This window comes from Phalangium opilio, unplaced genomic scaffold (genome assembly GCF_054372755.1).
Source record: "Phalangium opilio isolate 3A_F unplaced genomic scaffold, DU_Popi_V2 ptg000011l_1, whole genome shotgun sequence".
NCBI classification, from domain to species: Eukaryota; Metazoa; Arthropoda; class Arachnida; order Opiliones; family Phalangiidae; genus Phalangium; species Phalangium opilio.
In genome coordinates this window covers 9,253,219-9,270,977 of record NW_028324147.1, presented here as the reverse complement: position 1 = coordinate 9,270,977, position 17,759 = coordinate 9,253,219, and the positions used below count along the sequence as shown (strand labels likewise).

Sequence of the window (17,759 nt, the reverse complement as noted above, 5' to 3'; positions counted from 1 at the left end):
ATAGATACAGGAGGCAATGTAGGAAATATAACGCAATGCACGGGCCTAAAAAGATATAAGAGACAATGTACGAAATATAACGCAATGCACGGGCCTTGATAGATATAGGAGGCAATGATTTAACGACTTCGGTACTTGGGTTTATCTTTAATATTTAAATAAATATAATTATTTTTAATTATTTTAATCGCCAGTAAATAACTTTAAAAATAGTTAAATCGTTTAAAATAAAGTTGTTCATAATATCTTTCGAAACTTTGCTAATATTGACGTTTAAAGTGAAGGGTACCCTTCTTGCCCGCTTTCTTCAAATTTTGGGGTATATATACGATCCGTTTCCATTATAATAATAGATAAAAACGCATTCGCGTGAACCTTTGGTGGAAGCCCTGCCATTGGGAGGCTAGACGTTTCTCGTAACCCTAGCCGATCGCCGCGTATATCTTGAAACCAATAATAGATAAAAACGCATTCGCGTGAACCGATGGTGGAAGCCCTTCCATTGGGAGGCTAGACGTTTCTCGTAACCCTAGCCGCTCGCCGCGTATATCTTGAAACCAAACGATGACGAAGGAAGAGAAGCCAGAATGGACTGACTGGCGTCCATGTGGAATGGACAAAGACCTGAAGATGGTGGTGCATAGAAGCTGGTGTCAATGTGGAATTGACGAAGAACAGAAGATAGTGGTGCATAGAAGCTGGTGTCAATGTGAAATTGACGAAGAACAGAAGATGGTAGTGCATAGAAGCTGGTGTCAATGTGGAATTGACGAAGAACAGAAGATGGTGGTGCATAGAAGCTGGAGTCAAGGTAAAATTGACGAAGAACAGAAGTTGGTGGTGCTTGGAAGCAAGCACGTACAGACTAGTGTCCATGTGGAGTGGACGAAAACCAAAGCTGGTGGTGTTGGAACTCAAGTAGAATAGCCAGAGGAGACAAACCCAAATTTCCGTGAACTGTCAATGCAGTCCGGAAATTGGGAACACGTTTGCTCCGATACGCAAACTGCGAACGCGGTCACGTGGGGTCTGACAGACAGACAGACAGACACACACACACACAGACACACACACAGACAGACACGGCCGGTGTAATACCTCTCACGTGACATACGTCACTCGGAGAGGTAAAAATAGCACCGTGACAAATTTAAAAAATATTAACAATGAACATAGCTCTTGACAAACTTAATATTTACAAGTTAAAGCATTGATTACAAGCAAATTTACAACAAAATATTCCTAAATCAAAACACTTAAAATTTTAACAAAATCATTCAATTATTATTATCAAAAACTTTATACAAATTAACTAACTTCTAGGTCGCCCCTAAAATATCTCATTATTTTACATCCCTGCTAGTCAAAATTGCCTATGGCAATCGTAAAAGAGGGTCGAAAGTTTCCTCCCCACTAGGAAAACTATCTAATCTACTGAAAAAAATCCCACGCCGAGAGGCTGTGGCACTCAAACTGTGGGGCGTGTTCAAAACTTCTTCAGCGCCAATCGTTGAAAAGCCGTCTGTCTAGAACTCTATGAAAATCCATTACAATCCGTGGGCCTAGGACCCCACACTAGTTTGACCGGAATTTCTAGCAAACTCTATTCTGTTCTTGTCACCGTTTCTGATTCGTTACCTCAAACCACAGGACACACCTTAAAGTTTCGTTACTTTCCCGCTGCTGGCGCGCAAATCAGCCTGCCAGCTCAAAGTGAGAGAAGCGCCGTAGGTGGAGCGGTGATCGGACCTATTAAGAAGTTGGCTAACAGAGATGGTTCCGGATATGGTTAGAGTCCAATACTTCCCAGGATAAGAAGTCATAAACTTCTGCTGGAACTGAAGAGTGAAACGAAGGCCAGAACTAGTTTCAACTTTTTTACATCAAGTATGGCTAATCAGAAAACTGCTGGACAACATAAATTGGAGAGAGAAATTTCGCGGGCTTTTTCAGCGAAGGAAACAACATAACATTTCCGTACACTTTGTGCGCCTGATACATCAGATCGTAGCCTACGTTAATCAAGGCCCGCGCATGCCTTCTGGCTATGGGCGGCATTGAAAGGACGCGCCAGCTTGTTTTTTGCGCTTGATTCTCGGATGGTGGCGCTTTTAGATAGTAAATGTTAAGGGATCTTCCATTTATTTGAATTTGTGGAGCGGGAAGATTAGAGGGATCATGCATAAAATTGTTTTGAGTAAAATATTTTTTATATAAGGAAACGCATGCATTTCTTATATATCATTATAATAATTATTATTTAAAAGATAAAATTTATAATAATAATTATTAGAAGGATAAAATTTATAATAACAATTATTTGAAAGATAAAATTTATAATAATTATTATTAGAAAGATAAAATTTATAATAATTATTATTATAAATATAAAATTTATAATAATTATTATTATAAATATAAAATTTATAATAATTATTATTATAAATATAAAATTTATAATAATTATTATTATAAATATAAAATTTATAATAACGTAGGCTCCGATTGAAATTTTTATTTTAATGTTGGAGTCGCAAATATTCATTATATATTATTATAATTAGAAAGATATTATAGAAAGATAAATATTATAATTATAGTTAGAAAGATAAATATTATAATTATAGTTAGAAAGATAAATATTATAATTATAGTTAGAAAGATAAATATTATAATTATAGTTAGAAAGATAAATATTATAATTATAGTTAGAGATCAATTTTATATTTATAGTTAGAAAGATAAATTTTATAATTCTCTCTCTCGGCTCTCTGCACCGTACGAAACGGGATTTGGATTACGACACACGTTGCAATCGCCCGCGAAAACCAATTTTAAATTTAAAACCGTACTCTTAAGAGCGCACCAAGCGGAGACACGCGGCGAAGTAAAATGCAAAAAAAAAATCCTGGAAAGCCAGTATGCGCGGGCCTTTATTAACGTAGGCTCCGATCAGATTATGCTATATTTTGTGATTTCAAGCCAGGTTAGGTTAGGTTTCGTTCAATGGAGGGATCGGTTTGCGGTCATTGTGCCTACTGGTCTAGGGGATCAAGGATTCGGTTTTAGATACATTTTTTGACTTTTAACTTTTTTAAAAATTATACTTTAATGGGGTGTACAATTTCGTTTCAGCAATATCATTTGACATGTGACGAAATAATACATTATGGCAGAAGTTTATGACTTCTTATCCTGGGAAGTATTGGACTCTAACCATATCCGGAACCATCTCTGTTAGCTAACTTCTTATTAGGTCCGATCACCGCTCCACCTACGGCGCTTCTCTCATTTTGAGCTGGTAGGCTGATTTGCGCGCCAGCAGCGGGAAAGTAACGAAACTTTAAGGTGTGTCCTTTGGTTTGAGGTAACGAATCAGAAACAGTGACAAGAACAGCTGTTAATAGAGTTTACTAGAAATTCCGGTCAAACTAGTGTGGGGTCCTAGGCCCACGGATTGTAATGGATTTTCATAGAGTTCTAGACAGACGGCTTTTCAACGATTGGCGCTGAAGAAGTTTTGAACACGCCCCACAGTTTGAGTGCCACAGCCTCTCGGCGTGGGATTTTTTTCAGTAGAGTAGATAGTTTTCCTAGTGGGGAGGAAACTTTAGACACTCTTTTACGATTGCCATAGGCAATTTTGACTAGCAGGGATGGATACTATATAAAGCCTTAGTGTCCAATACTTCCCAGGATAAGAAGTCATTAACTTCTGATTATGGGGAAATACGATTGTGTTTCAGAAATATTTTTTAGTTGTACTATTTTTTTTTTTAATACTACCTTAGGGCGGTCAACCATATAGGGAGCCACGTGAGCGTTGTAAAATTCTAAAGGGACAGTCCACAAAAATGTTACAAGTAGTAGTATTTTTCCACGCCGTTATTTGTTTACTACAGGAAAACAAAATTATGATTTCTGAGATCATCATTTTGCCGCCTGTCTGCTATGAAATGAAGTTGATTTTCTGTCTTTGTAGAAACGTTTTTCAGTAATCTGTTAATATTGATTACGATTAATACAATATTGTAAGCTGCCATTGTTTAGAAGTTCGATATTTTTTAAAGAAGTGGAAGAAAATAATTTGTGCAACTGACGCTTAAAGGCCGACTTCCAGCGAAAAGAGTTCTAGGGAACTGAAAACCGAGCATCGAGACTATAGCAATGGAGCGACCGTGCCGATTTTAGAATCCCCGCTGGGGCAAAAGCTGGAAGAGTTCTATCTAACTGAAGATGTACAATAGAAAGCCTTTCAAATTTTTTTCCTCTCGAATTGTCGCTATCCTCTGAAGGAAATTCTCTTCAGTTGGCTAGAACCACATTGCACGGCTTTCAGTTAGCCAGAACCCATCCAACTTTCAGCACAGCGGGGATTCGAAAATCGGCACGGTCGCTCCATTGTTAGTCTTCATGCTCGGTTTTCAGTTCGCTAGAACTTTTTTAGATGGAAGTCGACCTTTAAAATTAAGGGAAGGGAAATAGGTATACTAATAGTTTTATTCGTGTTTGTATTAATTATTGTTTCTGTCGATGACCTCGTGTAAGAGACCACGGCTCCATTTTAAAACAAGGTCCGCCTATACGCCAGTTTTAAGGGGGAAGACAACTGAAGACTAATCAAAATAGCCCGTTTTAGTTCGAGTCCAGTCCCCAAAATAATAGCCCTATACGGATAAAATTTTACTGACTTATAGTTCAAACCTTCTCCTAACGATTAAAATATTTTTCATTATTTTTAACTCAATATTTAAGTCAGAATATTTTTTCCCGCCGGTGAAGTTTTGGATGTAGTTATTCGAGTCCAACTCTTACAATTCAATACCTAATGTTTTGTCCAATATGTCATTCGAAAGACAATTTTGAGCTGTATCGATTAAAATAATTTTCAATTAAATCCGTCCACTAATAAAAGAGCTGCACCAGAAAAACTTCAAATTTAGACAGCTTCAATACTTAATTCCTAGAGGGCACCCTATCTGGGTATAGGCTAAACTCTGAACTTCTCATACTATGTAGAATTTTTCCTTCTATGCTGGTATAAAGACTAGCGGAACGAAGGGCAAAGGCAAAACTGGTCGGCTGGCCCCCACAGCGAGATTTTGAAGTTCTTTTGTTGTACAGAACTACCGAGGGGAGGGGTTAATACGGGAGACTGAATGCGATTTACAAAGGCTTCATTCGCTTCGTCAAAGAATTTTGTTGCTCGTGGATTTCGGGGCTATTCCCGCTTATCACCAACAAAATTCTAGTTTATCCTTCTTGAAATTAGGCCTCACTGACCCTCTCACGGGTGTTCAAATAAAATTTACTTTACTAAAGGATTTTTAATAATTAAAGGGAGTCAGAAATGGTCATACAACCAGTTTTAATCGATTTAGATTAATTTAAAGTAATTTTCATGTTATTTTATTATTCTAAATATAGATAGCTTCCACTAAAAGGGCTAGAGATATTTCCTCCCCCTCTCTCAGCTTTAACTGCAGTGCAGTCAGGTCCTCTGAAATTAGCCGACTTTGTCCAGTAACGAGTGAAACTGAATTGCTAGCCTTCCTCTCTACATTTTGTTTGGCTCACAAACGGTCTGGCGTCGAAAAGAGATGTGGTCGTTGTCTGATTCTTGGTATTGCCGTAATATTTCTTCCTATAATGTCGTTGGCGCTTATTGCGACTAAGAACTTTACCTGGTGGTCTTTTGTTTTCTATTAACTTGATTTTTTTCTTAGGGGTGATTAAGGAAGACTTAACTCTGTTGCCATATGCATTTTAATTTCGAAGTTGGTCAGGAAAAGTTTTGCTAAATAAATTAAAAACTAATCTCGTTGTAACAAAATTGACTACTAGTGGCGGTAGAGAGGGGCGTAGACTGTGTATCCCTCCATCTGGGCTCGCTCTTGTAAGAGGGGATACTGTACGCGCCTAGTAGGGGGATGACAGTCATGACACTGAGTTAAGAGAGAAGAGTATGACGTTTGCATACGCACTGCAATTACTGTATTAAAATGATGCAAAGGTTCACTAACCGTAAACTGCGTGTACATTTTAGGAGTAAGACTCACACCTCATCTGACACTCAAATTATCCCTTCATTCGAATAGCGCTACATTTATTGTGCATTAGGCCTAGTCCAGACCCTGTTAAATGTCACCATGTTTCAGATGAATACTTCAGTGCCTTCAAAGCTATACTAAATGTATTTCAATAGGGAAGAGAAGTACAGCTCTAGTTTTATAGGTATTGTAGTTTCAATAAAAAACACTTTACAGATATTACAAGCGTTTCTATTGAAAAAGGGGTAACGGTGTCACGCGAGGGGCAAACCACTCGCGTAATGGTGGTCAATGAATGAAATTGCGCTATGCAAAGATAAAATTCCCGTAACATTCTCAGGTGTTCGCAGGTCAGGTGGACGGATTTAATTGAAACTTATTTCAATCGATACAGCTCAAAATTGTCTTTCGAATGACATTTTGGGCAAAAAAATAGGTATTGAATTGTAAGAGCCAAAACTTCACCAGCGGGAAAAAATATTCTGACTTAAATTTTGAGTTAAAAATAATGAAAACTATTTTAATCGCTACGAGAGGGTTTAAACTATAAGTGAGTAAAATTTTATCCGTATGGGGCTATTATTTTGAACACTGGAATCGAACTCTTTTGGGTTGTCTTCAGTGATCTTCCCCCTTAATAAAAAATGTCGAGGTGAACATCCCCTCTTGTTCAGGTCGCTATCTATCCCTGATCAGTAACGCACGCCCTTTCCCTTTCACTGGTAATCTTAACCGCGCTTGGAAAAAAAAAAAATTCCCCATTTTCAAAGATGCGAGATCAGGTTCGTCTCACCTTATGGTCAATACATTAAAGCCTTCATGACAGTTATTTCTATCGGCGTTAGTATAGCGTTGAATAATAATAAATAGTTAACTGAATTCCGTTACAGGGATGGTTTATAGAAGGAAAACTTCTAAATATCCACTATAATACCTACTACACGGGGGATAGAATTGTGTTATTCCCCGCAGATCTGAGCGCCATCGTTTGAAAAAGATTCGAACTTTAGGTCAGTTGTCCTCCCCCTTAAGTTAGGATCGCTAATGTATCTGAGCGATCTGTGTTGACAATGTTGGTTTAAAAATAAATAGATCAAATTATTATAACTTCTAGCGTTATTTTATTAAAATTACTAAATTCGTTACAGGGAACATGGAATTCAGGATTCTAATGTCACCAGTAAGTAAGATATAAAATTTAAGTTTTAAAAGAAAAATTAGTGGAAGAAAAAGTTAAGTTTATTTAAATTTATTGTCGCTAAGAACTCATCCTATAAGTCGAGTAGAAAATGCATATTTGCCAAGGCAATTTTAGCGAGCATACGTATACTCATTACCACAAGGACACAAATCTGTACTTATGGACTTATAACAACACCATTATGTACTAGTCTTCAATCTATACCACAGAGGCACCACTAATTAATAGTCTGCCGTCTATACCACATAGACACCAATCTGTCACATTGACTTCTAGTTCATAATCATCGTTAAGATTAAAATACACTCGGCGATCGGCTATGGTTACGAGACACGTCTAGCCTCCCAACAGCGGGGTTTCCACTAAGGTTAACAAGAATGCGCTTTTTCTTATCACTTATTGATATACCTTCAATCTTGAAGAATCCTTACTAATTGGCTTCTAACACCACCATCTTCTGGTCTTTGTCAATACCACATAGACACAACCTGTACTTATTGGTTTCTGACAACACCACAATGTACAAGTCTTCCTTCTAAACCACATAGACAACAATCTGTCACGATGGCTTCAACTCCATTATCACCGTTAAGAATCTTTAAGATACACTCGGCGAGACTCGCCGCGTATTTCTTAACCCTAACGATTATAGTGGAGTAGAAGTCAATATGGTTTTCTGTGTAACTGAGAACGCGGACCAGATATTGCGAACACGTTTCCTTATATATGACGTCATCGTCATAACAGATTTGCTTTCTGAAAGGGTTCCTTCCAGAAACTTGCTTTTCGTCATACTCAATACTCATTTACGAACACACTTTTTCTGGACCGACATAACACATCCCTATCGTATTTATTTTTGTGTATATACACATGTAGATAAACCACATCTCTATGAACAGAGATGTGCTAAATACTCTCATTGGTCTTGGCGTGTATTCGAATGCTCCAGGCGTAACTTTCCAACTAAATTATTGAACTGAGTTTGAAATATTTTATTTTTTATTAATAGGGAAATGAAGAGTTTTACGAATCTATTGAAGAGCCCTATTCCCCCTACGATCATGACTATTACGTTCAATGTTGCTACTTTTTCCAAAATATTCAAAACGTGACGTAAGTTGGATTTGACTTACTTGTCAGTTCTAAAAATTTAAGTTAAATTTCCAATATCAGGTACTTCAAACACGCCTAATGTACAAAACAAAAATGTAGTTCGAGATAGAAACAAGCGATATTTCATTATAAAACTACATACATTTTTAAACTGAACAAGGAAAATTAGTTAAACCTTACAAAGATTTTGATGAAATTTCCGATTGAATATTTCTTCTGATATTGATAAAAATTTGGATAATTTTATGTATTGCCTTTAATCGCGCTTATATACTGACCAGTTCTTCAATGTAAACCTAACCTGTCCGAATGAATGAATGAACATTTGTTTTCATTATTACAAATGGATCTATTTTGGCCTTTTGGGAAGAACAATGGTTCTCGAGAACGGTATTAAAGATATTTCCAAATGAAATGTGTAGCGCATCATATAAACATGTTGAAAAAATAGAAATAAAATTGCCTAAAATGAACAACTGGAAACCACTTCAAAATCAATAATTAGTCGGTAGACAATTTTTCGGGTACGTAGATTGTCCAAGACAGTGGAATTGTTTTTGCACAATCAATAAAATCAAAATGCAATTAAGGCTTCAGTGAAACCAAGGAGCTCTTCCATATTGACCCTACCAGAGGTTGACAATGCGACAGAATCACATATTGCCCTAAACGCAGGACTTTTTGTTAATAATGTGTTCGATCCAGACCTCGCTGAAAAGTAAAAATTCCTAACTATCTAGGAACAAGCACTAGAACAGCAAGAGTAAGAAAACGGGTTTTGTTGGACTCTTTCACATCTATACATATCCCTTTGGTCAAATTGTTCTCTCTTTCATATTTTCGTCACTTGAGAATTACAATCTATTCAGAGAGGTTCGTTCGGCTCATAATAGGAAAAATTGTTTCTGACTTTAAATATTTTTTTTTGAGTTATTAAACTGATAAAAATTAAGTTACTTTTGTTTAATTTAACTGTGCACATCTTAATTTCTCAAGACACCGAACAATATGTGAGCTATATCTTTCGGTGAACAAAGGGCCGGCCGGATTCTGTTGATCACTAGTGCCACGAGGAGAATAATCAACATTTTGGCGCATAAGGCAAAATCTCTCATTTGCAAAATAATTCCTTGAAAATTGGAGACAAATTTCTCTGCTTACAGAACATTACTCCCCAAAATTGTGTAAAGATTTCTCCACTTATAGAAAATATCGCCCGAAATTGGAGAAATTTCTCCACTTGACAGACTGTATCCCCAAATTGATGTTCCTTCCCAAACCAAGGAAGAAGAAAATCCCTGCTAAACTGAGTACAAAGAAAAGTCCAACAATTAAGAACGTTCAAATTATATCTCAGATCACCTAACACATGGACAGGTAGTTAGGTTTGCTTAGAGCAACGCCTGACACTAGCGTTGTGACGGGGGATGTTGGAAGTTTTTCACCAAACCCTATAGTAAAATTCGCGCTATATTGTTTTTTGAGGAGTAGAGGTTTCCAGTCACCGATATGGTGAGAAAATCTGACAAAATTATAAAAGTGACTTGAATTTTTATTATTCATTTATTTTAGCCTCTCTCCGGAGCTCTCTCTCATTAAAGATTCATAAACGATCTATGAAGTTCGTTCTTGTAAATATCACTCTGGTATTGTTTATAAAGTATCCCGAACCATTACAGACGAATTTTTCTTTACGGGACATTTGGCCAAGGTGGAAAATAAGGATATTTTTTAAACTGGACACTAGGCCAGCAACCCCCTGGCCTGGAATAAATGAACTGGTCCATGACCATTGACCAGGGCACGTCGTCTGCTAAACTAAAGAAAATAATAATTAAAATATTTGGCTCAATGTCTGGACTCTGGCTACCCTTGAATTTTATTTGTGGTCTCGTGGACCATTGACCCCCCTCTAATTTAATTTTTAAATTTGCCCTGTGCCACCCGGCACCGCCTTATTTCTTTCCATGCATTTGGCGATAAATTGCTATTTGTTAACGCGGGTTTAACATAACTTTGCCCGTCAATGGGTTAGGTGGTCTGATGTTATATTTACGGTTCTCTTTCCAAATTGGACAAAAACACATTAAGAACAAATTAAAACCAATTTAACTTGAACTTTAAAGCGACTTATTATGCTAAGTAAATGGTGTATGAAACGGTGTTAGGCACGGTTAGCTTTTGTGTTGCAATCTATATATTCGTATATCAGCGGTAAAAATCAGAACAAAAGTTTTCAATATGTAGTATAGTGTGAGAATTTCAGTTATATTTCAGTTCTCACACTAATCTAAACTGAAATGTTTCAGTTCAGTTGAATTTTACACCAAAACCGATAAGAACCGAAATTGTGGGAAACTTTAGTTAGCACTAGGAGTTTAAACAGTATGGGAAAGTTCAGGGCGAATATTAGTTACCTTGACACTGGTTTGTTCGTTGTTGCTTGCACTACCTTTTGACGACTTTGCTTGGTTTTAAAGCAGGTTTTTCTCGGAAGCACACCTCCGTGTCTTAATTTTTCTTGTTATGTTACTATGCTAATTATTAGATTCATGTACTTAATATTTTCAGTTTAAAAATTCTGAAGTTTGAGGAGGTGAAATCAGTTCTACGTCAGGTCCATGGAGTTACAACAAACAACGACGGATACGTTGCATATCACGCTATGGAATATGGGGTAAGAATTTTCGATTCTTATATGATTGTAGCAGGGAAAAATAAAAGCGAAACAGGGAATGTTATTGAGATAAATGGGCAAGTAACTCGTTAAACGGTCTCGGAGATGGAAATAAACGAAAAATGCGGCGTAACGTAAATCAATTTGATAAACCTGACGATTCCGTCGCGGAGTAGTATTAAACTGGACGTGTTTGTGAGTCTGTCTGAGACTGTCACCGCGTTCGTTGTGGCAGGAACAGATGACAAAGGAGTCTCGGACGCTAGCTTCCATAATGTAGAGGACAATGAGATCCGCGAACGTCACGGTTATTAACGAAAATCATTACGCCAGTGCCACCTCTCGTAGGAAATTTGAGCTTTATTTTCCAACCAATAGCGTGGCTGCAAAGTCTCGAAAGGAGATCTGGGAAATTGCGTCTGGAGCCTCTCTTTAAAATTACGTATCGTCTGCTTATAATTAGCCTAGGCTTAACGAGTATTAGAGTTAAAAATGGATTTCAACGGCTTTTTAATCTTTTTTTAGGCTAAAATTGATAATGAAAAGCCCAGCGAGTAACGTATGTACATTATTAAAAAACTAAAATGTGTTTCAGTTATTTTTTCTAAATTTCTTCTTGAATTAAATGATAGCTACAAGAGGTTGGGAAAAGAAATCACTCACGATCTTTTAAAGCCCAAAAAGTAAGAGACAGTGATTTCGTTTCCAACCTCTTGTAGCAGTCAATTAATTCAAAAGAAATACGGAATATTTTGGCCCTAAAACACATATATAACGTTGTGTTTCGGCATCTTTTAAAACCTTGCTTTTATCTTTTGAAAACCCGACCCCAATCATTCCAGTGGGCACAAATTGTTAATTAAGCCTTACCTGGGTTTCTCTGCTAGTTTGGACTTAATTTGACTATTTAGTAGGTTTAAATTCACAAAATGTAGTCTTATCTTTTATCTTAATACCAACGGTTACAGCTGTTTGAATAAAGTAATTATATTGTGTATATTTATGTCGCGATCGGATAAGACGAACCTCAGTAGCCACCGTTACTCCGTTATTACAAAAACATTCCCAGCAGACTTTGGTGCTAGATATAATCCACCAAAAGCATCGTCTGCTATAATGTCTGATAGCGCCTCTATGGCAAACGATACCGCTACAGCTGTGACGTACGCGGGTGCCATTGCCCTCTATATTTGTGGAAGCTAGCGTCCGAGACTCCTTTGTCATCTGCTCCTGGTTGTGGGCAAATCGGAGGAAACGTGTTCGCAGAAAGCAATTTTTGGATTCTACTCCCTTCGTTAGGATCGAGCCTCCCAATGACAGGTCTTCTACCAAGGATTCACGCAGTTGCGGGTTTTCTTATCATTTATCGTGAATCAGTCGTCTTATACAGGGTGTTTCTGATAAGCATGTCATAAATTAAAGGGTGTGTTCTTTGGGTCAAACTGAGTGAAAAGTGTCAAAGAACATGGGGTCTACAACGCTTAGTTTCGGGGGTACTGGCCCTCAAACATTGGCCCCCAAAACGTGAAAAATGTCAGAAATGGGAAGATCATCTTGTTTAAACAATTCCAATATCCTCCCATCTAAGAATTCTAATAAGCGCAAGTGTGCAAGGACTGCATGGTCGATAAAAAGTAGTTCAAAGAAGAGTTTCTAGTTAATGTATCTTTCATTAGTAAATGCACCAAGTTAGCAGCAGTTTTAGGATTATTGTTCAAAATGCCCACCTTTAGCATTAATACAAACATGTGCCCGTCTTACGAACGATTCTTGGACATCTTGAAAGATGCCTTGCAGGTTTCGGATGGTTTTACACCCTTCAAATCGTAGTCGCAAGTCGTCCACATCACGGACGTCACTCTTGTACACCAAGTCCTTGAGATGACCCTAAAGGTAGAAATCACATAGATTCAAATCGGGAGATCTCGCCGGCCACGCAACTGGTCCTCATCGTCCAATCCACCTGAAAGGAAATTTAGTATCCCGATTTGAATTGACGTAATTTCTACCTTTGGGGTCATCTCAAGGACTTGGTGTACAAGAGTCAAGTACCCTTCCTTGTTTGTCACTTTTAACTGCCTTTTATTGACCAGTCCTTGCACACTTCTACCTTTAATAATACACTTCTGCTAGAAAATGGCTCATTAGAATTCTTAGATGGGAGGATATTGGAGGTACGGGCGCCCCAAACATTGAACCCAAAATCGTGATAAATGTCACAAATGTGGATTAAGACATATCAGCTTGCTCATCTTGTTTTGGCAATTCCAATACCCTCCCATCTTAGAATTCTAATGAGCCATTTTCTAGCAGAAGCGTATTATTAAAGGTAGAAGTGTGCAAGGACTGGTCAATAAAAGTTGGTTTAAAGTGACAAACAAAGAAGAGTTTAGTGTATCATTTATTCGTACATGTAAAAAGTTAGCAGCAGTTTTAGAGGTATTGTTCAAAATGCCCACCATTAGCATTGATGCAAACATGTGCCCGTCTAACGAACGATTCTTGAACATGTTGAAAGATGCCTGGTGTGTTTCGGATTGTTTCAAACCCTAAAACTATTCGTTGTCGCAAGTCGTCCACATCACGGACTTCACTCTTGTACACCAAGTCCTTGAGATGACCCCAAAGATAGAAATCACACGGATTCAAATCTGGAGGTCTCGCCGGCCACGCAACTGGTCCTCCTCGTCCAATCCACCTCAAAGGAAATGTAGCGTCGAGATGTTCTCGAACCATACGACTGAAGTGTGGTGGTTCCCCGTCGTGCAAAAACCACATGTCACGTAGCAATGCTAACGGTATGTTCTCAAGTAGTTGCGGTAAAGCCTCTCTTAAAAACCCGAGATATGCCTCGCCATTTAGTCCGGGTGGTAGAAAATGAGGCCCTAATAAATGTGAGCCGACAATTCCGCACCACACATTTAAACTAAATTGAATTTGTTGTTACATGTGGGTTTATCTGACGCCATTCATGGTCATTGTGATGGTCTTCAATTCTAGCCCCAAACAATAGGTGTCTAAGATAATCTGCATTGTTAAGAGCTAGCACTTTCTGAATACTCTTCCTTGTGCAAACCGCCTCCAAGAAAATGTAGCATAGGCCAGATTTGAATTTTACGTGAACGTAAAACAATCAGAAACAAAAAGATTTTACTCAGATCGTAAAAATTGCGGTCGATTGGTATAAAGTACGATGCTGTTGTTCACAAAATCACAGAGTCGCTTAAACCTCCGGTAGTGACATAATGGCGTACACTAATGCAGAATATGCGGATATGCATCTTATGTATGGACTTGTGCGGGGTAATCCTATGGAGGCACAGAGACAATATCAGGAACAATTTCCGCAACGTCGCGTAACGGATAGACTAAAATTCGAGGCTGTGGACCGGCGCTTGAGGGACACGGGTCAACTACAAGCACGAAATGATCGGGAACGAGATCTTCAAGAAGGCATCGAGGACATCTATCACAACGACCATGAATGGCGTCAGATAAACCCACGTGCAACAACTGTTAGGAGTCACCAAGTTCAATTTAGTTTAAATGTGTGGTGCGGAATTGTCGGCTCACATTTATTAGGGCCTCATTTTCTACCACCCAGACTAAATGGCGAGGCATATCTCGAGTTTTTAAGAGAGACTTTACCGCAACTACTTGAGGACATACCGTTAGCATTGCTACGTGACATGTGGTTTATGCACGACGGGGAACCACCACACTTCAGTCGTATGGTTCGAGAACATCTCGATGCTACATTTCCTTTGAGGTGGATTGGACGAGGAGGACCAGTTGCGTGGCCGGCGAGACCTCCAGATTTGAATCCGTGTGATTTCTACCTTTGGGGTCATCTCAAGGACTTGGTGTACAAGAGTGAAGTCTGTGATGTGGACGACTTGCGACAACGAATAGTTTTAGGGTTTGAAACAATCAGAAACACACCAGGCATCTTTCAACATGTCCAAGAATCGTTCGTTAGACGGGCACATGTTTGCATCAATGCTAATGGTGGGCATTAGAACAATACCTCTAAAACTGCTGCTAACTAAGTTACACTAAACTCTTCTTTGTTTGTCACTATAAACCAACTTTAATTGACCAGTCCTTGCACACTTCTACCTTTAATAATACGCTTCTGCTAGAAAATGGCTCATTAGAATTCTAAGATGGGAGGGTATTGGAATTGTCTAAACAAGATGAGCAAGCTGATATGTCTTAATCACAATTGTGACATTTTTCACCTTTTGAGGGTCAATGTTTGGGAGCCCGTACCTCCGAAACTAAGCGTTGTAGACCCCATGTTCTTTGACACTTGTCACTCAGTTTTACCATAAGCATATCAAACTACCCGTAAGCGTGAATCGGCGGGAAATTAGCCACAGGCATTGTCTAGGTAAAACTCGCGACACAAGTCTTCCTGGTGGCACAAAAGGGAAACTTTATTCAAATCGCGCAAGGGATGCTGCCGGAAGCTTGGGAATAAATACAAGGATTAATATTTATCTTAAACTTACCTATTATAAGCTCTACCTCTATTAATACTTGTAATCATAACAAACATTGTCGTCTGCTAGTGGGGCTATAACGTGGATTTTGAAGTTCGCGTAATAAAGGCATGCGGCAACCTACTCTCTTTTGTACTTATCCTATTCATAAGAAACCAGTTTTTCTTTAAAAATTCGAGATAATTTGCTGTTCCTAATCTTAAACAAACAATTTAAGTCTTAAAAGCCCGTACTAAACCGATTACCGCTGCCATTTATTGCAGAAGCAGATGACTGCTTAGATTTCCGGGTTATAAGGTGGTAGGGGGAATCGGGAAGGAGAGAATTGCTTCGTTCTCCCTCTAGGTGGCGTAGAACCACAAATTTCTCTCTGGCGCCCTTGTACAATGGTGATTACCCGTGGTCTTATTGTGAATTCACGCTTACGGGTGGTTTGATATGCTTATGGTTTTACCCAAAGAACACACCCTTTAATTTATGTCATGCTTATCAGAAACACCCTGTATACCCAAAATTTCCGAAAATTGTTAGATGCATACTCTTGAACTCAAAAGTCAATATTAGCTATAATTAAAATGATATTAGGAATAAAAATAAAAAGCTGATGATTATATGTACCATGAATTATTTTATTATTTTTTAAGATCTTATAATTTGTGTGTTATTTTTTTAACAATAGCTTACGGACGCTGTTATAAGAGCATTCTCGCTATATCCAGAGGTTTTTCCAACCATTCATGTTGGACCTGTCTCTTACGCTACACAAGAGAATATAGTGACGACCGTGAATGCCGACACGAATATGGATGAAGAACGTTTATTGATGCAAGGATTCACTACATCTATTTGGCTTATAATGATTGAATCCATCGTGACTGTGGCATTTGTCTCACTTCTTCAAGAAAACGTCAGAACGAGGTTCCGTTCTCAGTTGAGATTGTTCTACGAAAATCTCTGGGATTTCACCGCTTGTTTCTTCAAAAACTGTTAAGTCCACCTTTTCCTCTAGTTGAAGAGCTTGTGATATTCGTTTTTAAATAACTTACCTAGACGTTGCGAGGCGTTTTCAGGTAGAGTTTTAAAGTAAGAACGCGGTTATTAAATGCTGGTAAAATTTCTTTCTAAATGAATTCTGCATCATAATGGCTCTATGTTAAAGACGAGTTTAGGAATAGTTTCTTAAAATGACTTATCTAGAATTAAGGTAAATTACTGACGATTAAAATTATTTATAACAATTATATTTATATATATGGTGGGTAAAAAAAGATTATGTTCAAATTCTACGTACATAAGGACATAAAATAAACTACTTTCAAACGGAAAATAAGCGAAGTAATTTGGTGAGAGAATAGCCCTTTAACTAAGTGTCAATCTTTACAGATACAAATAACTTCAACAAGCAGTCTGTCATTTTAAAATGTGGCTGGTTATTCTTTTCCTTTGTTTTCTTAAAATTATTCTATTCTAAATTATATACCTCCGCATTCAAAACCGAAATGCTAATCGACAATTCGAAACACGTTGATAGTCTTGAGGATGTCTTAAGGCAAACTAAACTAATACCGATGGTGGCAGAAGGTTTTGGACTTCACAAGGAAATACTAGTAAGAACGAATAAGGTTTTACGCACGTGAATAGTTTAGACGAGGCTAATTTTGTCGTAAGTGCATGGGCGACCATATTCGACTATTCAGTAGAAAGATCTTCTCTTTTATCATAAAAGGTGGGTGTTTAGAGAGAAGTTTCCTCCCTTTTTCTTTTACCTCAGCGCTTCCAAGGAGTAAGGAACGTTAGAGGGAGTTTTGATCTAATGCTAAAAAAACCGTCATACAGTGGCAAATGGTAAAGAAAGTGGGGGGTAGGAATTTTTATCTCCGTTCCTCAATTTTTGCTAACGCGCAGGCGCGAGTGACGTCGTTTACTACCGCCAGCAGAGAGAATTTAAAAATTATCTCTGCAGCCAGCGCCAGCTTCCGCTTCCATCGACTGCTGCCCACTCTGTTCGACTCGCCGTCGAGATAACCGGGAAGCCCGGAAGGCGAATTTGCGGTATCGTTCGGTAGGCGTTATAAAATATTCTACGTTTTAAAGCTCAAGTTTCGAAATTTTTTGAGACATTTACCAAGTCTTCAACTAAATATTATAACATTTTCTTTAAATTTCAACATAAATATAGCTCTGAGAATAAAATTAGACACGAAAACTAC

At 38.0% G+C, this 17,759-nt stretch overlaps 1 protein-coding gene across 1 annotated transcript; it reads left to right on the top strand.

Annotated features, from left to right (window-relative positions):
• The first annotated feature begins 10,970 nt into the window (after positions 1 to 10,970).
• Positions 10,971 to 16,693, top strand: LOC149710275 (uncharacterized). Its single transcript, XM_089856013.1, has 2 exons — positions 10,971 to 11,044; positions 16,229 to 16,693. Exons 1-2 carry the CDS (start codon positions 11,033 to 11,035, stop codon positions 16,538 to 16,540), a joined length of 324 nt encoding a protein of 107 aa, XP_089712139.1. The 5' UTR covers positions 10,971 to 11,032; the 3' UTR covers positions 16,541 to 16,693.
• Positions 16,694 to 17,759: the final 1,066 nt, after the last annotated feature.